The following is a 24388-nucleotide window of genomic DNA, read 5'->3' as shown; positions in this document are numbered from 1 at the left end:
GTACAGAGCATTCTCATTAAGCATCAACACTGGCTTAGAGAAACCACATATTAAATCATTATGCATGGCTAAAAATGCGGCAGTAAAATACAAATGTTAAGTAAAAGTATTATTAAGCACCAGTTTTACATTATATTCATAATGTTCGCTTTATCAGGCCTCGCCTACAACTAGCATTTTATTGAAGAGTATTAAAGAAGTGTCTTGCTCGAGGTGCACAAAAGCACACTATGCCCCATAGTCACTTTTGGTGTCTGCTCTAAAGACATAATAGGAAGATGATGATTTTAAGGATTCTACATTAAAGGTAATGTCACTCAAACTATCAACACTGATCAAAAAATTTCAACAAAGCAGAATTAAAAGGAGACATCAGGTACAAACATCCACAATTAGCCTATAAATAACAAAACACAGCAAAAAAAGCCACAAACCCTCAAAAGAACTATGTTGCCTCCCTAGCTTGGTATTACTCATAATTTATTTATTATTGATTTGTGTTCTTACTGTTGAAACACCGCTTCCTGGCAGTTATCTCACATGTGCTTACAGAAAGTGACATTTTATTTGTCTGAAAGAACAGAGGCACCACAGTAAGATTCAAGAAAACCGTTATTCTTGTCAAACACTTTTTTAACTACTAATGTTTTATCCCCTTCTGAAAGTTCTTATTTGTTATGAGTTGGTACAATTGGTATTTTCTAGGACTACACAAGAGATCTTGAAGTTTTCATTCAGAAGGCTCTAAGATTTTTTCTCATTTCAGGGTAGATATCACCCTACTAAGAAATGTGGTCTGCCTCAACGTAGTCGGTGACTGGTTTAGATCCTGTTTCTTCATTGTAGCTATTGTAGAAAATGGAAATTCTTTTACACATGGGGAGTCATTCATTGTTTTACAAGAGACAATGCATTGTTGCAGAATAAAGACTCCTGGGCATTTCCATAGTGAATGAAAATGGGACAAAGTCTTATCTTACTGTATGTCATTTCAGGAAATTAATTTCTGTTTGAGAAATAATAAAAGCAACTGAATAAACTCTGTCAGTACCTGATGGACTAACAACTGCTCTTTCTCTTTAAAATACAGACATTTGGGACAAATGCCATCAACTAACTTTACAATTAATGTCTACTTAATGACACTTAATAGTTTGCTCAGAGGAAAACATTCTTTTAACACTCCATCCTGAAAAAAAACATGTAAGGAATGTTTTTCAACGTTTCCTAAACTCCTACCTTTCACCTGATGGCATCCTTTTATTTTTACGAATGCTTTCACAATTATCTCATTTATCCCATCTGTCTGAGGAATATTAAACCACTACATTATTGCTATTTAAACTTACACCATTTCCAAAGCATCTGTTGTTACATTTATTTGGACTTCTGTAAAAGGAGCAGTTCAGCAAGGGAAATTACTTTTTTGCTATTTTTCTTCTATTTACATTAAAATATACTTTTAACCTAGTGAGGCCTCTCAAGGCAAATAAAAGGAAATGAAGAAAGTTTTACAAAGCACATGGGTTTGTCTGTGAGCATTTTATATAGGAAAAGCTAATGAAGCACATGCTAAAGCAAGTGTCCTATTCCGAGACAGAGAGGAAAAGGCCACTGAAAAAAAGGTCAGCCTATGCTTCTACTGAAATTGATGTAAATAAACAAATCCTCATCCATAACATTGCTGAACCAGCTGCCTTCTATTTAATCAGGGTCTTTACTTGACTAACACTGGGGTACCCAAGGGGAATTCACCCAGATCCTGACCTCCCCCGCAGGACAGGAACTATTCCAAAGGACAACAGATGACCTCAATGCAGAGCAAGTGAAGATCACAAGGTTAAACAAACTTTGCTCTTTACTTCCCAGCTCTTTGAGAAAGAGAGGATGCAGTTTTCTCCCCAGCATCTTTGCAGCTGAACTGAACAGAATCATTGGCTCCTGGCACAGCAGCAGAGGTACGTCTACAGGTAACCTTGTCTGCTTCTCTGGTTGCAGTCTCTGCTAGTGTCTGTAACATCAACAAGTCACTAACTTCATCCCAGAAAAAGTTTCTTAGTGTAAATAAGAAGCTAAATACCTTATAGGTGAACCAAGATTAAATTTCATAAAAATGGTCCCTATTTTTAAGAATAAAAGGTCATCCCTAAAAAATCCTGAAACAATCTGTAAGATGAGGATGGTTCGATTAGGAACAAGAGCAAATCAAAAAGACAGGGACAGTGCAAAGACTATGCCATTACAGAGAGACGAAATAAAAACAACTGGTGATATACTGATCCCTTCTTCAAACAACTTCTCTGATGCAGAACCCTTCCTCTCAACAGCATATGGCCAGCCTTTTGGGATTGCCTCAATGACCAGCTTAGAAGAAAATGATTTTAAAAGCCTCTTCTACCACTTATGAAAAACTTTGCATTAAATAATGACAATTGAGCACATTTTTACATTGTGTAATAATGGATTAGAAAGCTATTATTCTTGACTGTATTTCTAAGTGGTTTAAAATTTAAAGGGAAAAATCTGACTATTTTCAGTGCCCAGTTTTCATGAATACTGTGAAAAGAAAATTGGAATTGCAGGCTCCCATGGTGTTCATGAATTGAAATTAGCAGACTTAAAAACAAAATAAAAAACCCAACAAAAGGACCCCACACCTGTTTTCTTTACATTTATGCCTTCCTCCAAACTGTGAATAGGAAATTACTCACAAGATAAGAATGTTTAACTACTGCATTTGCAATGAGGCATGAATGCAATTATTTACAGGACACATATTAATTTTCACTCTGCATGCTATCATTGTAGACCTGTTTGTGGCAGACTTTCTGCAGTATTGTTGGATTCTGGTGAACTGGAATTTCAACATCTCGTTACAACTAATACGTTTGAGAAACAAATCTCAGTGCTTACTCTGCTGAACCCATGTAACAGGATCAACCCAACCGCAAAACCAGGATGAGGATTTGCTGTAAACTTGTGTGAGGGACTAAGCACAAACCTACGCTGCTCTGAATCAGGCGTATCTCAGCCTGCTCCTTTCCTACGCAGCCTCAAGGGGCTGCTGTCAAGACGAGGCAAGAACTGGCTCCCCAGGGGATGTCCATCAGCAACTGAGCTGCCATGGGAGAGAAGGAGTATGAGGTGGCCTGCTACAGCTCAGTGACAAACTTTCAACACTTGGAACAATCTATATCCAAAGTCACAATCTAATCTGCGTGACAGAGGTACCACAAAACCAGCTGCATTGACGAACACACACTCCACACTCCTTGATCATAAATGGCATAATGATTCAAAGAGAACGGGAGCTGTGACCTGCACACACAACACACTGCGATGTGGTGGAGAGGTGTGGTGCTTGTGAGCGGAGCAGATACATTTGTCATCTCGAACTCATGCCATTGCATTTGTCCTAAGAAATCTGTCAGATGCTTATTGAGTTTGAGCGAACAAGACAATAACCTACTTTCAAATGTGTTTAAGAGAAAATTATTAAGGTATCTGTTCTATTCTTTGGTGTGCAAACCCAGGTTCTTTACTTCCTATATATCGAAATTTCAAAGGTCCTCAGAAGGAAAGATATAATGCATTAAAATACCTCTAAAGGGACCTTAGGTGCTTAACTTGTCATAAAAATAGTCTGGCAGTGAAACACTAGCCACAGCTAAAAAGGTTGTTTTACTAAGAAGGTAAACATTGTCTGCGCAGAATACAGTGCTTATTTCTAAGTGCAATGACTTGCCATATAAATAATTTAGAAATTCTATGAACTACTTAGGACTGTAGTTTCACAAGTAACATCTTTTTTTCTGTGGTTGAGAGGTGAAAGGGTTGTTGTCTCAATAGTTATTAAATGTCAACATAAATCTGAAGGGAGATAGGTTAGTTGGTAGCACAGTGCCAATTGTTAGAGCGTACCAAATCAATGGGGTTTAGAAGTTAATATGCTCTGCAGAGCAGAGGGGAATATTTCACGCAGTTTAATAAGAAGCTTTTGTAAAATCCTCTTCCACAAAACTAAATTTAATTTTAGCTAAAACTGAAAATGTAAACCAATATATCATTTAATGCTTTTAGCAGTCTTCATGCCTGTGCTCTTACCCCCTTTATTAGTATATTTAACAATTTCAGTTGTATTGCTCCCTTTATAGCATTCCTCCTCTCCCAATATGGATCCTTTCTCCTTTTGCTAATTCAGCTGTCAGTCCAGTCCTACCTCTCCCCACTTCTACATTTGTCAGTCACCTTTGCACCTCTGCTTCTTTCTTTTCTAATTTGAGTAATTTAACCTGGTTTTATGTGTGTTAGGGGAAACCTTTGGCAACTTGGCACTTTGCTTCAGAAATATTGACTGATCAGCAGAGTCAGTGGTGGTCTAGATTTTAATTAAAGTATTCCTAAATGGGAAAAAAAATAAATGCTTTTGCTAGTAAGATAACGTAGGGAAGACAAAACACAAATATTACACTACTGATAGCATGTTTTTCAAGCTAGAGCTAAGCTGCTGTAATTGTGGGGAACCAGGTCAGACAGCTAAACCAGTATCTTTTGCTCTGTTAGTTGCCTGCAGCCCTAGCTCCCGAGAGAGTCAGATGAACACCAGTGTTACTGCAGAGAAGGGCAGGAGCATTGGAAACACAAATTTTGGTGGCAGCTAACTGTAAGATTTGCTTCCTTGTACCAAAATCTTACATTGTTAGTGACAGTGACATTTGGATCCCACTGAACTTGGTGAAAATTTTGCCACTGACCTTCACAGAACCCAGGTTTCATTGCTTGCTATTTTTATCATCTCATGTAAAAATGATAAAACAATTAAAAAAAAAAAAAAGACCAAAAACCAAACCAACCAACAAAACCCCAAACAAACGCAAAACTCAAAGCATCAATCTAGGAACCACTTTTTTTTCAAGGGAACACTAAAAAATAGTTGCAAAGAGTAAGGATTCTGATGGCTTGGCCTGCAGAGCAAGGAATGATTCTTTCTCACAAAACGAGCTGGAGGTGTGGACATCATCTTTGCAACTGTGGGTGATTCCCTGACTGTCTTCCTTCACTCAGCAGCTACTACATGAAGAGATAAATGTCTGTGCCACAAACATTATATATATGACTTGAATGTCGGTGCTGAAAGAACACTGCATGCAATTTGCTCTAAACACTGCCATAGAGTCAGATCCATTACTGACAAAGTTGATACTGTGCCTGGGAAAAGAAGGGGCCAGGCTTTCAAGACATCTGGAATATACATGCACACATGCTGGAAATGTGACCGCTACAAATACCAAATTGTATCCACTATACAAAGGCTCAAATACATCTTGCAGATGAAGCTACTCTTGACCCTGAAACATGTTACTGTCATGTTTCTCTGGGGGTGGGTAGAGAAAGCTAAATGAACTTCAGGATTGATATATATTACACGTGATGTAATTAATATTCTTTTTCTCATGATAAAATTATTAAAATTAATTAGACCACCTTGTTTTTCTTTGCTTCTCTCATCATACTCTGCAAAACAATACTGGTGTCTCTGATGTTAGCACAAGGAAAAAGACTGAGATATCTATAAAGCTTTCTCTTATTTTGGAGTATGATTTTCATGTTCTTGCTGCTTGCATCTTTCCTTTAGCCCTCTTCTGTAACTTTTTAAAGGACATGTTCACAACATGGGCTGTATCAAGATGAGAATCTACTGCTTAAGCCAGCTTTCATTTAAACTATCATCTACTGTTCAAGCCAGTATAAATACAAATTTAATTTAAACTGTCATAGTCCCAAATCTAGCCCATAGCTCTTAACCTTGGGAGAAGTGTTGGTTTTGAAACCTATGGGCCAGAATAGCATGTCAACGTAACAGAACAAGGTTTCATTCAGGTCTTTGTATAGTTAGAAGGAGATTGCCTAAGATTAGATTATTTTAGGTACCTTCATCCTCATTACAGGTTACTTTTGCCTTGAATTTTCCCTGCTTCCATTTATGACCAATAACCTTAGAGAACACCTAGTTCTCAAACTTGTCAGCATTCACCTGCTACTTTGCAGGCTGTAATGACCAGGCACATGCTAAAAAAAACCAATGTTTCCACAGAGGTTTAAATTAGGTGTTAGCAAGCACTAATAGCTGAAAATTAGCAGCAACAGTCTTACTTCTAGGTGTGCAAGAGAAAATGAAAATTACCAGTGTACTGATTGCTAGAAAAAAAAATAGCAAAAGGCTGACCATTTGCCCATATCTCCTTTGTCTGGCAGCAGGGTAAGCAACCCTGTTCACTCCCAGCAGTCTGTTAACACGGCAATTAGTTGATAAGCTGAAGATGGCATACACCAACTGCTTTGTGACACCATATTAATTGAATTTATCAGGTATTGCACATGGTTAGCTAGAAGCACAATGGTTTGCTTGCACACCTGTAATGCCCCTGTTTGAATGCAGAAAAACTGAGCTGCAAAAGGGCTCTGGAATAGATCCTGTGCCACTGAACTTGGAGAGGCAAAGCACTGGCCTCTGACCTGCATCCTGCCTGCAGTGCAGCCAGCTGCCCTCCCTTCTGTGCAGTCCTTTGCTCCAAATAGTAGCTGAAGGAAAGCAAATTTCTTCCCGAATTCTTCAACTTTGGTCTGAGAGAAAGCCTTGGCACAGAAGTTGAGCAATATGATGTTAATTCAGGCCAGTGTTCTGGCTATAAACCTTTCTATATCTTTACAAAATACTGTATGTCTTCTACTACTATGCCCATAGAAATAAGGATGATAAACAGCCCTGAGGAAGAGGGATTTTTCTACAAAAAGAGGCAAACTCACTGCATATGAATTACAAAGGGACAAGAAGTAGTTTTGCTATTACTAGTGTCTACAATACAGTATACATTAAAAAATATGCGCTAGATGTAGCCAGTGAAACCAGAATGAAGTGTAGCTCAAAGAACGCAATGGGCTTGCATTAATTAGGCACCAATAGCATATAATCTAATTTCAAACAAACTAGAACAACTCATTTATTTATGTCAACAATCTACGTGCAGTCCTGATCCTAAGTGTAAGCTTGATTCAAAAGATCAATTTTTAGGTTTATAGTTCAAATTTAGGATTATAGTTCAAAAACTTTAATTTAGGATTGTTAAGCAGATTGCCATGAAAATTAATGCAACCTGTTTCAGATTTGACCAGCTATTTACTTCATCCTCACACAAGCAAATCTTCCGCCTTTCCAAAATTTCTAATTTCATCATATTGAACACCCCACTCAAATCAGCAAATTACTTAATTGTTTCTGAAAACCTCAGTTTTGCAATTACGAATTTATTTATTATCTGCATTTTTCCACCAAGGTCACTGTGTAAAAATTAACTCATGGAAAATGTTTCGAGAGCCCTCATAATCTTCATTTGGCTTCAACTGGTTTCAGTAAACATAATGTTTACAAAATAATATGAAAATCAAATTCCTTTTTCAGTATACAGATGAAGACAGGTCACTGCTGGTTTTCTTACACGTTACTTCTGTATTGTGTTTCTATCCCTAATTAGAAAGACCATAATTTAGATGACACAATAGAGATTGTTCCCTATCGGAGTTCACAAACTTCAACTGGTATGAACCGCATGGCCCACATAATGGATAAGATCTGACTTGGTATTTTAAAAAAGAAAGAAAGATTATGAGCATCTAAATGAACAATGTAGTTTATCTATTCAAATATACCTAAAAAATTCTTCATGATAGTTCAAAAACATACACATGTAGTTACTCATTTATTTTTCCTTTAGGTATTTTACCTTTTGTTCTTCAGTTAAGTGATTTTTTCATTCTAGATTAAAAAGATCTATACCTTTTATGAAAATGGTGGAAAAATCTTCTAGTGAAGGCTGCCTAAGCACACACATCTTTATTTTTTGTGGCTAACAACTAAGAACTTTCACATACTTGGGATACATGCACAGAAACTGGAACTTAATTAGTTGTATTATAGAAAATCTTGAGTATCAGTCTTGAAAATCAGGACTGCTTTGTTTAAGAGAGCGTGGTGATAGATCCAATTCCTTTTATTTGTGTGTGTGTCTGACAAAGCCACTGCATTAGCAGTCAATTATTTCTTTAAGGTCTTTAATACCTTATTCAGTAATTTTGTGCTTTGTTAGATTTATTTCCTTTTTTTGGGGGGGGAGTCATTCTGCAGATATCTCACTCTCCAGTTAATGCTGGAATGGTCTGTAAGGCAGGTTCTTTATCTGGGAGTAGCAAAAAGAATAGGTCAAGCAACTGCCTATATGCTAACAACAGTGTTTTCTGCAAATTGTTCTAGGGAAAGTTGGGAAGATAAGCACATGCATATACCTGTGGGGAGGGAGGGAGGGAGAAAACAAGAGAGAATGAATATGAAATGGATTGTGAGACAGGTAATTTTCCCAAAATAACCTCAGTGATGAAAAAAGGCCATATTTCTCCACCTCGGTGTATACTGCATGAGGGCTGACTTCTGCTCTTCTCCAACCTTGCCCAGAGAACTGGGTCCTCACCTCTAACCTGTTCTCCATTTACTTCCTCCAGCTCACATTATCTCACGCAGGGACTGTACACTTGCCTCTGACTGACTAACATATCACTTCTATGCCTGAATAAAAGGACAAAATATTCATGAACATTTTATTATCCATGATCCAGACAAGCAATGAAAAATTTGGGGAGTCCCACCAATGTCAGCGGGGATGACACATACAGCTTACATGCGTTTGTGGATGAGTGATGTGGAGTGCCTGATTTGCTTCTCAGCATTCATATCCTAGTCCTGGTACGGCAGCAGGACCATGTGCTTCAGTTTTGTGTGTAAATACCTTCAGAACTGAGTCACAAGCAGTGTTTCTGCATCTTTGAAGAAACAAACAAACAAAAAAACCCCAGCCTTCTTTCATTGGGTTACCCCTTCTGGACCATTGAATAATGTACCCATTTTTTTCAATTATAGTTTATAAAATGACTCAATTTCTTCAGACTACTGGAAACATCACTATCTGGTTTTGTCTATGCTGTGGAGGTCTCTAACTCCAGACCACTGAACATGTGACAGCAATACTAATAATTGTCACTTAATAAAAGTATCTGAACAAGAACTGTCTTTTCATGTGGTCTGCATACATTTGAAGCATGAAGTAGAGCTTCAGGTGCTGCAATACAAATGAACAACTCCAGTATTTACATAATGAATGTTTGCCATTCTTATACACATTATGGAAGTGAGACTGTCCAACTTAAGCAAGAATATGAGCGGAATAGGAACAAACCCTCAAAGTTCACACATAAAGAAATCCGTTCATCATTTATGTACCAGTGGAGAAGGTCTTGTGCAAGTTAACAGAGAGCTTTGTATGATTTATAGCAACCTGATGTCCATATTTCTTACTAGTCTTAGGGCATAGTGAGCCACTGACATTACATTGATAGAAACCCATTATGCTCAGGGAAAAAAGCCAGCTCCCCAGTTTCCATCCATATTCTGCCTTCTGATACATTCAGATAACTATGACTGCAATTAATACATGCTGGAAAGCATTAGCCTGTGCTGTCATCTCTGCATTAAATGTCTCTTCGAAACACAGATGTTCAACAAGGAGTATCTCCTTCAATTTTTCACATTTAAAAGGCATGTTTAGCTAAAAATAGCTGCATTTTGTCTTAAAATGTGTTTAAAAAACAAAATTTAAAATAATTTCATGTTGGTCACAAATCTGCTGTACCAGTTGAGGTTACACAAAGAAAGGAGGTGTAGGACTGTGAACACCACCATTGCCACCAAAATCACACTGAATGTATGAGAAGAGTCAGAATTCTCTAAACTATTGAAAAATGATTCATTAGAGTAGAAGAAAACCCTTCCTTTCAGTACATGCTGTTGTTTTCAGCTGCTCCCAACACTGGGAATGTAGGAAAATCTTTAGGACTGGCTGGAAAGCTACAATTCTACTCAGTAGTCCCAAGTTTCTGTGATGTGGCTGGCAAAGAATAGAGATCACTGTTGGTACAATGGATCAATTATAATTTTTAACCTCATTTGCTTAGATAATTTAGGAAAAAAAATCTTTTTGACCGATTAAAAGGAGAAATACCTTATTTGCAATTCACAGTGACAGACACTAAGAGCTCAGTCTAATGACAAAACAGTGGTTCGGTTCACTATAAAATAATTTGGCAAAATGTAACCTTTTATTTAGGTTGCTTTGGGGTGGTTTTATGATTTATATAAAAAAATAATAACCTTAACAACTATTTCAACATCAATTATGTGAAAATAAATGTATACCTGAAGCCCTCGGTTCCTTTATGTATAGACATGGTAAGTGCAAACATTTGGAAAGTTTGTAAATAAAGCATAATTTTCACCCTGTAGTAGCTCATAGAGACACGTCTACATGTATTTCAGCTAAGCATTTAAAAAGGCTGATTCAAGGCAACCCAGCAGTCTTTCTAGTACTGGAAAAGCATACAGAACTACAGGATAATTGGACTGAGGCACAAATATTCCCTTTATGTTTCGAGCCATAATGAACACAGCAGCCCTATGAAGTAACTGTAATTTTATTTTTCTTTGTTTCAGCTCCTTGCACAATGAATTCCATGAAGTGCATTAAACAGGGCACTTGCAGTGATGTATAAATGGAGTCACTTCACCTCCTACTGCAATGTTATCTTGCTGTCAGATGCTCCAGGAATACAGTACAATTATTTGTGACAGGAAAACAAGAGCAAAACTTCTAATAAAGAGCATAAATCATTCACAGTCCATATTTCACAGTCCTGCCCATTAGAAAAATAGGTATCAATTCTGGGACCAAACCTAAACCATCACAAAGCATTTGAGAATGAATGGTTTCTAGCCATCACCATCTATCCAATACACGTTATCACACAGCCGGGAATGTAGATATGGAGGTAGCAGTTTGCACGCGAAGCCCCACACTGTTCTGCTGACAGGACAAAGCCAACCCCACAGAAGTGACTGAACTTAAGACCAGTCCTAAGTAGTGGCTTGTTCGCTCTCTCTTGGTTAGACTGATGCTTCAGAGATTTCTGATCATCATCAGCTTTTTCTGCAATGCAATGAGCCTGGCCAAGATGCAGGAAAATCAACACATGCTCAAAGACCAGTCCATAAGCATCTATCTTATTATGAGTCCTAACTTAATAACATGGGAAAGTAGCCCATTGCTCCCTCAGAACTGAGAATCAGGGGTAAGAAAGGTACTTAATGCTATCAGTTGGTATCCATCACTGAGCTTTGTCCTGACTACTCTTACCCTGTTTTCCTACAGAACAAGTACAGGACAAGATGTGATACCAATCAAACACTGTCCTGGGAAGTGGAACCCAAGAGCTGCCAGACAAATGCTGATCATGAGATGAAGTGTTTTATTTGATTGCAACGTGTGAACTTCTAGAAAGACACTTGTTTGAACCTGAAATAATCTTGTTTCTACAAGGCCATTTTTTTTCACATTGAAAGTTGTCTTCTGCTAAAACTTCCAAGACCAGCAAATACCATATATTCTGGTTTTAAGACTGCTAAAACTTCCATCCATCCAATTTCTGATGGGGCCATCAGGAAAGGTTTTGAACATAATTTCTTACTTAAAGCTTTGTTAGATCCAAAGTTTGAAAAGGATATAACTGTAATTTGCATAAAAATAACTGTTTATGCATCTGCTAAAAACTGTAAGACTTTTTCCCTCATCTAGATTTCCCTGCTATTAAACTCAACGATTTCACTTGATTCGAACCGAGTTTGGACCTCTCTGCATTTTGGAACATTTCAATAGCTACAGAAGTAGCTAGATAATACCTAACAAATAAAATACTAGCCCAGTGTAAATGGAACAAATAAGCTGTGTAGTACAAATGCTCACTGACACTCAGCAAAAATCAGAGCTCTGTATAGAGCTCAGTAAAGGCTGGAACAGCCATCCTGATGTGCAGAATGGCAATTTCTCCACCCGCAGTTTTATAACTCTTCATGTAAAGTCAGTAAATCATCCCAGGTCCTTTTTTTTTAATAATTTCGACCTAGTATTTTTCATAACTTGTCTACAAAATGAAAAGGATTTATTAATTCCTCTATGACATGAAGATGAGGAAACATAATTTCTTCTTACTATTATTACTATCATCATAACTTTTTGTGTTGTTAGTATTTAGAGTATGATGGGAGTGTGGACAGGTCGAGGAAGCAATATGTGTTGCCTTACTATACAAAACATAACAAAACCAGAATATGTTGACTAAGTTTTGCATGCTAATAAATTTGTTATGACTTCATCCAATTATGGCACATTTAGCAGTTTGTATACCACAATGAAATCTGCAATTATAATTTCTGTGACTTTATGTTCCAGACAAGTTGATGGGATTGCTGTTTAGCAGCTCCTAATCTGGTCTGTTTTTATGTCCATATGAAATTTGTTGCAAATTGCATCTTTCCATTTATTATTTAGAAGACAGGTGCACACAAAGTGAAGCTGGTGTTGACAGACTGAGACTTGTTAGCCAATACAAAATACAACATATTTATCCTAGAAAAGAAGCTTTATTCTAGGCATAAATCTCAGTAATCAGTAAAACCTAGCTAATTGGTATTTTCTATGATACACAGGTTTACTGTTTGTTGAATAGGCTCTCATTCTGAGCTGAGAACTTTGGCTAAAAATAGGCATATTATGGGCAATCATCATGTAAACGTACAGTTATGGCTTTGTCAATAAAACTGAATGGGCTCTGGCCATTCCTTGAATGTGTTCTTGCTAGGCCTGAAATCTCTGAGAGCATAATCTCTTGTGCCGGGGTGGATCTCTTTGCTGATTGACCGTCAGGCAGCAGAAGAAGAAATCTAACGGGATCTCAGGTTATGGCCTCTGAAGCGAAGGCATAGTAGTGAAAGGGTCCTAATAATCTTGTATTTTGCCTCCTAGACATATCTGTTAGGAAACATAAGCTTCAGTGGCATCGGTGAGGCTGTGGAGAAGCAGCTGTGGAGAAGCAACTCTGGTTTGTGAGAAGGGTTACAGGGAAAAAGCTGAAATGAGCCACGGGAAGAATTTAAATGGAGGGACATGTCCTTTTGCATGTCCTATCCCAAATGAAAAAAAAAAAAATCATTACTCTGTCACTGTCAACAATATTATGCTTTTCTTCCTTAAGTTCTAGCCTACTGTTAGAAGTAGCTCAAATGCACGTGGAGACTGCAGTATTATTGAGATGGAGCAGCACCTACAGGAATATTCATGGAGAAGGCTTATTCAGAAGACTGAGTAAGACTAAAACAGCCTACAGAGAAACAGATGTGATAAAAGTTATGACTTCAGTAATCCCTTTGGTTCTTGTTTTTTCAAACATGAGAGAACGACAAGGCCAATGAAGAGGGAGGCAAATTAATAGCTTTTAAGATTTGAGAGTGGGAGGACAAGCAACGTTTTGATGTGAAGAATGACAGATAAAATGATCTAGACAATTGGGATTATGGAGAACGTAATTCCTATGCCAATCCATACTTTTTTTTTTTTTAAAGCAATAGCAGCTGAGATCCAAGAAATGAAAGAGTAAAATCATTCTCCAAAAAAGTAAAAATGAGAAGCATAGCTGAGTGATGAATGATAAGCTAAAATAGGAAAGCTAAACACCAGGATATAAAGCTAATGGTAAGGTTTTGCAGGAAGATTAACATTCATATTCCCCTTCTGGATCATAGTTTGGACAGAAATGATAACCTGTCAGTGAGCTTCATTTCACCCCTCCCATTCCTGCACCAACCAGCTAAATGGCTCTGTGTGGCTCCAGGACTACCGAGCATTGCAGCCTCAGATCTGAAGTTCAAAACAATCTGAGAGAAGAATGATTCTGAAACTTCATTGGCTTTCAGCAAGCTCTAAGGCTGAGACAATACAATAATTATATTTCTAACCCAGCATCTGCATTCTAAGAGGGCTTGGGAAATTTTTTAGTGCTAGGTAACTAATGTATTGTTTAACAGCTTCCTTTTTTTTTTTTTTTAAATTTAAATGATCTACATTTAAAGTAGATAAATGTCAGTTTACCCATTGAACAGCACTGCCTGAGTTAACTAAAGCAAGGAAGCAATTGGCATGGATGAGCTCAGAACCATATGAGGAACTACTGTATTGACTTATACTGGACAAGATGGTCTTGTTAAACTCAAGAATTTGAATATGAGAAGAGCAGAAAAAAATTATCCTGGAAATTGATTTTCAAGCTTTCAAAAAACTAATTCTTATCACAATTCCTAAATATCTTGCTCATGATGTCTGGGATTTCTGCAAGTGAAATGTCTTCCTGAGAGGTATGAAAGTGTGTAAGGTACATTTATCTATTGTTCTGTTTTAAGAATGGTCATTCCACCTCATGGCATTTTGAAAAACATTATGAAATCCTTTTACCGGAAAGCAAAAAAAACCCACAAAAAAACAAAAACAACACAACAAAAAACCCCTCTGAAATACTCTCATCAAATCTATAAATATCTTGGCTGTAAAGCCACCCTGCAGGTCTGTCAAACACTGAGACAAGTCTTAAATGTCTCTGCCTTTATTAAATTTAAACAAATAATTTTTGCATGTGGGATTAGGCTATGTGACTTCAAAAAGGAACCATGTATCTGCATTTTAGGCAAAATTTCACTTGTCTTAAGGCTATGCAGACATATCTCCTGTCCCAGATTTGGGTGTTCTAATAAGATGGCTCTCAGTTGTGATTGCATTAATATACTAGCTACAAATTTAATTGATTTCTACTTGAATTAAAGAGGTTACTGCACAACAAAATGATCTTAATTCTTTTACTATTAAATATTATAGCAAAGACTGAAGATTATCAAATTCCCTAAAACAACTGACAGCAGGTGTGCTACCCTGTTTTCCCAAAAATAAGACCTACCCTGAAAATAAGCCCTAGCATGATTTTTCAGGATTTTTGAGGATGCTCGAAATAAAAGTCCTATTCCAGAAATAAGCCCTAGTTACAGTTCATTTTAAAAGTCAATTTAAATAGTGTCCAGGCAGCTATACATGTAAAAAATGTGATCCGTTTTGGAGCAAAAATCAATATAAGACCCTTATTTTTTGGGAAACAGGGTACCAAACAGCACAGAATTCAAGTGAATAAGAAAAACTGAGATATATATGGAACCACAAGCTGTTCACTCAGAAAAGGTAAAATCTAACCCAAGCCAACAAAGAAGGCAAGAGAAATTCATTGGACTATCTGTGATTTTTTTAAGAGTTATAGAGTAACAGAATTCTTCAGATTGCTATTATGAAGTTTTGCATTCCTTTCACATCTGTGACAAACATTCATATTTTTAGAGAAGGTATGTAGTATTTAATTGAATATAAAGGAAAGTGGGAAATTATGTCACAGAGAAAAATTAGTACCAAATCTCCAATATTCAGTGGGAGTAGGAAAGACACAGCTAAAACACTACGGATTTTTTGTTTCATGGAAAATACAAGAATGCTGATTTTTTTTGATTTCTAACCAGAACTGAAATATACACTCTGAATAGTCTTGGCTTGTAAAAAAAAAAAAAAGACATTGAAAATTTCAAATTTGAGACTGTTGTATTCTACATCTTTGAGTTTTTAATATCTATACAGTATTTCATGCCATAAGCAGAAATGAAAAATGAACTCTTCTTACATAATATGACATTTAAAATATGGTACATTTATCTTGCTTGGGGGAAATATCTAAGGTGCAAACAATTGCAACATCTTTTCCTAAATGAAGTTGTCCCTTCTTCGTCATGACAACACAGTTGCAGGGGCCCTAAAATGCCCTTCCCTGTCCAACCTCAGGTCTTTGGCCAAGCTAGAACCTTATTCAGATTGTGACTATCAATGTGCTCCCACCTGTCCTCTTTGAAAAACATATAGCAAATTCTCCCTCTCTGCTGACACTGCCATGTATAGAAAGGCCCCAATCCAATTTCTCCCTGCTATGTAAAAAAGACCTGTCCTGCTAGACAGGACTCTGGGGGACCAGAGCATGCAAATATGAAATAAAAGAAAGTAGTAAAAAAGTTGACTAACCTAACCCACCTGAGCTCGGCTCACAGGGATCAATGTCCTCATCATCGCTAGGACATTCAGCTGAGGCCACCAGGATGTCATCTGTGGTCTGCAAAGAAAATAAAAGTCAAACAGATATAATTTAATTGATTGAACATGTTCTAAGATTCCTACTGGCACTTTATTTTACTGCTTGTATTTATGCAAGGCCTGGAACATTCCAGACTTAATATGTAATGGAACAGTGACACTCTCCAACTCTGTATTAATGAGACTTTGCTTTTCAATTCACACTCGTCAGTTTTTAGAAGAACTGTGTTAGATATCCAGTGCAGGCACTTCAAACATTTTAGTGGTTTTTTTTGTAATAAGAACAGAAAGTAAAAGGATAGAATATGTATATTGGGGCTGCTGGTCTTCCCTCTTTACTTCAAATATCTCTACTATGATATTGCTGAAAACACTGAGAGCATAAAGAAAAAAAAAAAGTGAAAATATTGAACTGCCTGCAGCTGTTAAAACTATCAGAAATGTAGTAATGTTTTCTCCATTAATTGCACTTGGTTTCTCAGATGTAGAGCCAAAGGAAAAAAAAGAAAGGAAAAGCAGAAAACGTGACTCTCATTGAGCTGAAAACTATTTAATGAAAAGACAGTCAAGGTAAGAAACCAATAATAAATATATGTAGTGTTAGAAAGTATCATCCTATTTTTTTATTTAAGTGAAAACATCTTCTTTTCTTAAATATTTGACGTCTTGCCCAAGTGCTGTGTCCAAGGGGTTCTAGGAACATCTGTCCAAAATGAGCTTGTACAGTTCTTTGTATAAGGAAATCAAATAAATCAAGACAAAAAAGACAAACCAGGGGACATATGATACAACACACTATAAAGAAAAGAACCCGGGGATTCCTACCTACCGCTTCTCACAGTGCAAGAACAAGGAGATATTCAATGAAACACAGAGGCAATCAATCTAAACCTGATAAAATGAAATACCTTCTGTTCAAGCCACCTCTGAGAACAGTCATTTAGAAATGTAATAAGAACATCCACAGTTATTAGGGGAAATAATAGCAGGGAAATATAAACTGTCATGCTCCTGGTCATTTCTCAAGCAATTACTAATGAGGTTAGGAAGAAGATTTTCCTATGGGCAAGACATTTCATAACTGTCCATTTCAAGCTCCTGTTCACCTCACTGAAGGAAATACATGGATAGAATAAAAAAGACTACATCATATTGAAACAAGAGGCTGAGGATACAGCAGGCAAAAAGCCATTCTTGAATTCCTGTATGATACATATGCCCATGAGGAGATACAATCCATTTCAGTGAATGTGAAACATTATTTTTCATACTTTTTTCTCCATGAGTACAGAGGAGGAATATAAAATACATCAAAGTTTTCCTTCATTAGTTTAAGTCTTAACAAGTAAAAATTTTACTTCTATACAGCAGGGCCAAAGCCTAACCAATGTTGTTTGTCATTATTATTCTAACAGAAGTTTTAAAGCAAAGCATATTAAAGTAACAGGCTTTTTGCTGTCACGCTTCAAGAATATTAATGAATATATGCCTTCAGGACTTCTGTGAAGTAGGAAAGTGATACAGGAACACATTCATTAATATGTGAGGCATAACAAAGAAAAGCCTATTATAATAGTACTATATTTCACAGGCAGGAGACTGAGGCATAAGAGAATGAAGTAACTCGCTGAAGGTAATAAAAAAGGCTATAGACAACAGCTATGATATGTCACAGTTTGATGCCATAATCAAAAATTATCTTTCCTTATAGCTGAGTAAATTTATAGCTGGAGCAAACCACTCTACAAATCTGTAATGCTGCCAAAATTAGCTAGAAAATTTGCAATGGTTAAAAAGAACAACAACAACAACAAAGTATTATAGTTGTCCATTCTTTCTGCCATGTAGAAAAACTTAACAACAACTCAACAACAAAAGCCACCTGCAAACATCCTCTTGAATTTCTAATATCCATTTCTTTTCCTGAGAATACAATCATTTAAGCTTGAAAATCATTATCTTAGTCTCTTTGTGGAAAAGGTCGTATGCTTTTCCTAAAGGATAAAGAAAAAATAGCCAAAAGTTAACTCTGTACCGTAAAAACCACAATTAATAAGTATAAAAAAGTACTAATAAGTACTTAAAAAAAAAAAAAAAAAAAAGTGTAATTCCTTTCCTAAACTGTTTCAATTTGGTCAGTGAAACCACAGTGTCCCATTTTTCCTCCTGCTCATAAGACTGGAGAAGACCATACTTTTATGACCTGCAGCCAGAATTCTGAACAATTACCAACTGATCACTGAGGAGCTGTACACAAAAACCACTAAACAGAGAGGATCACATGCATGCATAGTAGTCATAGCAAGAAATGATGGTCTGTGAGATCTACTGGTCTAACTGGAATATTGTTTATGGGTGTTTTGGTACATGCATGGATGACTATCCCCTGTAATTTGAGTAAACTGAGGTGAAATGATCAGATAGATTTAGAGAATTATTGCAGTGTCTCTGATTACTCTTGATATAGGATAGTAGGGTCAGAATTTATTTTAAGTAACTCTACTTTTTATACAGTTCACAGTGCATTCAAAGTTACCAGAAAATAACTATGTAAAAATCCTACACTTCAAGTATATTAATGTATGAGAAACACTTTGCTAAGTTACTTATAAGAGTGAGTGTCAAAACTTCCTTTTTTATAAAGTGACACTAATTCCAATCTATGGAAAGAATATTCACATTTCTACAAGAACAAAGGAATGTTCTTGACTGATAAAACTGCATGTATATTATGGGCACAGAAATGAGTAGTACCTTAAATAAATGTGAATATAGCATGTCAAGAAAGACCTCATTAACGTCTTAGAGTATTAAAGGAAATAATGTATGCTTCAAAGTCAATACTAGATATAAACCTAATTTTGTTGCAAGCAATAAATCAAGTATCAGCATTTGAATAAGAAGGGAAGTGGTAAGATGATGTGAGAAGTGTTTTCTTCAGAAAAATATGTCAGGAAGAATTCCAGTTTAAGTATCAATTAACAGATGTGTCACAGCCTCCCCCAATTCTCCCCTTTCCTCAAACCCAAATACATCTTTCCTGCTACTCATACATATTTTTATCAGAAAAAAAGGCAAAGGAGCTGTGAAAGGCAAGTGAAATGGCAGTGACCAAGCTATAAATGAAAGCCATTGGACGGATTATCACAATTTCAAATGGGATTAAGAATTAGCTAAAACACTAGAGAATACAAAGAAAACATAACTTAAGGAAACACTATGGGCCAGCTATCAGAGTTCTTTCTCCAGAAGAGCTCTGACTGATGGGAATTTACCTGAATAGAGAGCAGGATTTAGACCCAAGGAACTCAGACAGCCACAAGGTATGGATAAATAATGCAAGATAGTGTAATATGTTTAACTTACTGCACATTATCTTTTCCTCATGCTTTTTAATTTGGAAGATTTGGGAAGATTTAAACCAAATCAGTTCTCCTAAGTGAATTGCAATTCTTGCTAGCACTATGGCTAATTTACAGGACACTGCTTCGAGCATTCTCATTAATCAAGGATTTTAAAGTCAGTGGAAAATCCCTTATTTACAGTGAGTGTCTAATAGGATAACATCCAACTGGTATCATCATAATACATGAATGGATTAGAATGTCTCTTGTGCGAGTTGTTCAAATTCATTTAAGAAGTGATACTCTAGTTGTAAGAGATTACAAGAAAATATTAAAATAGCAGGTGTACAACCTGGAAGGCCAGGCAGAATTTCTTTTGATTGCACCTTCTTTGTGCATTTTCAGAGCTGAATTCATTCTGTGGATGTGGTTGTATGACTTAAAATGCAGTTCACTGTAATATGTGGTTTCTTAAAAAGCTGGACATCTGTTCACATTTCAGAAAAAAAAAAAGGTGATAGAAAAAGCCTATAATTAACATGCCAATATAAAAAATGGACCAAAAAAAATCACATTTGGTAAAGCTAGAAGTCACTGCATAATGTTGTTTTTGACAATTATTCATGGGTATTGCCCCTGCAGGAACAAGTCTTGCTTACATCAGTCAGGGTCTGCTTGCAAAAATAAGGTCTTCAGGATTTGTCTCTTAGCCAAGAGAGAGTTTAAAATATCACCAATCTGCCACCTTGCCTGAGGAAGGAAACTGTGACTATTTCAAGAAAGCTCCTGGCCAGGTCAAAAAATGATGCTCTAGTCATGGTTTAAATACAGTGACAGTCTGTAGCTATGGATAAATATCAAGCTGCCTCAAAGGTTACTACCATGGGTTCAAAACTGGTACCAGCAATTATGGTTGTGCCCTTTTAATAGTGCCCTTTGAATGCTGTATCATTAAAAAAATAATTGCAAAATAATAAAAAATACAGGAAAGTAATTTTTTAATTATTCCATTTTTGCATGACTGGGCATAAATACATACCATCTTATTAGTTTTTTATATATTAAGCCTGTAGTACCTGAGGGCACCAGAGAAATATGATTTAAAAATTAAATCACCAATCTGAATTGTGCATTCATTAACAGTACAATGGATCCTGTGTATTTTCTTCTGTAGTATTCCACCAGCTCTCCTTTAAATCATAGCACCCTACAGCTACTCTGAATAACCTTTATTCCTTTCTTGTTTGATAATATACTTTATCCCATGAGAACTGCAAGTAAATCCAAATTACACAACAGTTAAAAACTAGCAGTCCTAAATTGTTATATGAATTATAAACAGCATAACCACTTGTGACTACTGTTTAAATTATTTTAGATGAGAACTTCAAATGTGTAATCAAAACTATTCTTATTTATTTGTACAGCTTTGGTACTTAATGATACCAGCCAGGAACCACTGTGCTTGGTGCTAAAGGCAGCTGGAAAGAGCTCAAAGTTCGCGTTCAGACCAGATGCAACAAATGAGTGTGAGAGAGGGGAGCAGAGGATGAGAAGCATCAGGTCAGGATGCTACTGATAAGCACAGTTATACAGGCTCTGATCTAGAAAAATTTCCAAAGCAATGCTTGGAGATGGCAGGAAGGAGGGTCAGGAGGAAAGAAGGCAGCAAAAAGCCAGGCAGGAGCCCAGCAGTGGCCAAGGAGATGCTGGGAACAGATGGTGCCTTCAGAGCGCTGCCAAGGCTGCCAGCCCAGCTCTCCAAGGAACCTGGTGTTTAAGATCCGGCTGGGTGAGTGCAGGGGTGAGGACAGCCAGGGGGTGAGGAAAGCTGGGAGGTGAGGGCAGCTGGGGCAGCGCAAGAAGGGGCCGGCAGCACCAACAGCCCGATGGCTGAGGCATGGGATGATGGAGCAGGTTGAGGCATGGGATGATGGAGCAGGTTGAGGCATGGGATGATGGAGCAGGTTGAGGCATGGGATGATGGAGCAGGTTGAGGCACAGGAGGATGGAGCAGGTTGTGTTGGGAGGGGAAGTAACAAAGACAGTGAGAAATTAATGGTAAGGTCAGGGGACCAAAGGTGACAAGGAGGTAAAAGGGGATGGATGGCCAGGATACAAGGGAGTTGATATCTACAGACTTGATTATGTGAAGATTAGCGGATAAGAATTTAACGGCTGTTAAGAAATTATTGTCTGAAAACATAGTTTCAGATGTAGGACTAGGAAATGAACTCTCTATTTCCCCTTTTCCCCTTTTCTGAAATGCCTGATTATCACCTCTGTTTACATTTCTTCATTTTTCCCCTGGAGAAAAAAAAAAAAAAAGCTTATTCAAATACTTGCTATTTATTTCAGCAAAACTGATATTTAAATACAGAGGTCTGGTTCAGCTTACCAGAAGGGTATGTAGCTAGAGTCATGGTATAAACACAGCTTCTGGAAAACCAGCTGATACAGACTACTATCTTCTGCATTAGCTGTCACAAATTTTCCTTTAAAAACGTGGTTCGTGCACTGTTTACAGAAGGAAGCTTAGAGCAGGCATTTGGTACTTTTGCACTGGGTACATTAACTTCTGAGGCAGTGAGGGACTTTTCCTAGAAACCAATTCCTCTAATATATTCCTTTTTTCCTCTCTTTTTCTTTTAAAGTAACTTAGGCCAATGGGAATGCCAGCAGAAACCAACAGGGCATGAAAAATCACAAAAGAGTTCATGTGAAGAAAATCAAATTTCATGTTTTCGGACAAGATTAACTGCACAATTTTCTAGTCAAGACTGTGTAATTTAAACTTAATTTTCTGTGTATGAAGCAGATCTCTATGACTGGTTGTTGAGATAGTTGTAGAAAGAAACTCTAATATGTTACATTAATCACCTGCACTCTTCAGCTAGCTTCTCCCTGGTGTTAATAACCTCCCATTGCACAAGACAGTTTGCTGAGGAAGATGCTATTGTGATCTGGCAGTAATATCAACTCAGATGACATGCCATTTGGACAACTGCTTCTGAAGTTGTACTTAACCTGCTATAGGTCAAACAAGTACGTGTGCATCAATTACTGCTCATCCGCCCACATACAAAATGTATTTTCTCAGCACCATGTTACTGAAAAATGTTATTTCTGGACATGAACATTAAAATGCTAATATTTCAAGCACATACACAATATTTATTAGATCTTTTATTAACTGCTGACATATTATTACCCTGTAATGTGAATACACAGTAACTGAAAATCAAAACACTTCCTCAAAACTGGCTCTCATCCAATTAATACCAACATGTTATTTCTTGAATTGGTCAGTGTTTGACATTGGGTGAAAGCAAAAGCTTTTATTAACAACTTCCCCTCATAGAAAAAAACCCACAACCAACCAACCTACAACAACAAAAAAACAACATAAAAAAAAAAACAAACACGTCTAGGATATAACAACCAAACACATTGAGGCCTATCAGTTAGTGAAATGAGTGTTGTAGAAATTAAACCCTGAGGTGTTGGTAAAATACTCAAGATGACAGCTTGGATGCCCTGTGAGCCACCTTCAGCCTCTCTCCCCACATCTCAACAGTGATGGGAACACAGTTGCCCCACATAGCAAAGCAGAATAATTTGATTTCTGGCCTCCACCTCTCTACATAAAGTACAGAAAGTCTGTCTTTTCACATCACAACCTTAAAATCTTCCTCTCTCATCTAACTTGTAGATTCACAGGGGCATAACATCTCTGTTTTCAAAAATATTTTTTTTGGCTAATTTCATTCTGCAATTGCAAATACTTCTGTCACAGATCATACTGATTAGAACCTACTGAACCTACCTTTTTCACCCTTATTTCACCCAGGTAACTAAAATAGTTTGAAAACAAGGGGCAGGTAATCTGCGAACTCTTTAAAATTCACTTGTTCGTTCTTTCCAAGACTCTCTTCAGAACATCCATATTCTTCTCTCATAAAGACCATACTTCATCACAGGACAAGAACAAAAAAATGCAGTTTGCTTTTTGTTTTTTTTTTTTTTTTTTCAAATTTGCACTGAGCCTAAAATATATGGAATGCAATGTGACTGATGAAATGTAATCCTATTATTTTCTCCTAGGCAAGAAAATATTTTTGCCTCTAAGTATGAGAGAATGTTTCTGGGCATTACGCTTGTATTTTCTGATACCATTTTATTTTTATTCATCTCTTTTGCTGAGGTAAACATTTTGGTCTCTATCAATTCTGAACTCATAAAACACAACGGAGACTTTTACAGGTTCTTTTTCTTTTTAACCCAGAGACACTTTGTTTATTAATCTGCAACACTGCAGCAGAGATAGCAAACCTATTAATTTATATTCCTGTATTACCAATCACATGGACAGAGATTGCTGAATTTTTTGAATATGAGACTTACTACATTTGAATTCATCTCAGAAAACTCAGGCATAGCATTATTAAAGACTTCAAAAATGAATATTTGAGCTTTTGTTGGGGGAGTGGGGTTGCTTGTAATTGATCAGTGAGCTGCTAACATACACTATTTGTTTTTTAAATTATTCACATGGTTTAAGACCATTATCAAAACTTAATTATTAAGTTAGAGAAAAGACTGGAGCTTGGACACTTTTAAGATCTGGCTGGACAGGGTACTGGGCCATCTTGTCTGGACCGTGCTTTTGCCAAGGAAGATTGGACCAGATGATCCTTGAAGTCACTTCCAATCTGGTATTCCATGAGTCTGTGATTCATTTAGTGACGAAAATCCCCCTTAAACAGCAAAGTTAGGAAGGCACTTATATTTTAACTACACTTCCATCTTTTTTATACACTTACAGTACCACCAGTTTTACATACTGTGAATATCCCTGACTATTAAATTGTGCCACTCAAGAAT

At 36.9% G+C, this 24388-nt stretch overlaps 1 protein-coding gene across 37 annotated transcripts in view; it reads right to left on the bottom strand.

Moving 5' to 3' along the window:
* Positions 1–24388, bottom strand: part of NRXN1 (neurexin 1) — a 731497-nt gene that overhangs the window by 4690 nt on the left and 702419 nt on the right. For 26 of the 37 annotated variants that reach the window (XM_071805868.1, XM_071805881.1, XM_071805872.1 and 23 more), the window contains one exon: positions 16092–16179. In XM_071805868.1, coding sequence (XP_071661969.1) covers positions 16092–16179 — 88 coding nt within the window. The remainder of the gene's footprint in view (positions 1–16091; positions 16180–24388) is intronic. The other 11 variants (XM_071805870.1, XM_071805882.1, XM_071805888.1 and 8 more) reach the window with 1 other exon arrangement.

Source organism: Patagioenas fasciata, chromosome 3 (assembly GCF_037038585.1).
Source record: "Patagioenas fasciata isolate bPatFas1 chromosome 3, bPatFas1.hap1, whole genome shotgun sequence".
NCBI classification, from domain to species: domain Eukaryota; kingdom Metazoa; phylum Chordata; class Aves; order Columbiformes; family Columbidae; genus Patagioenas; species Patagioenas fasciata.
The sequence above is the reverse complement of the archived record's forward strand: the minus strand, read 5'-3'. Positions and strand labels throughout refer to the sequence as shown.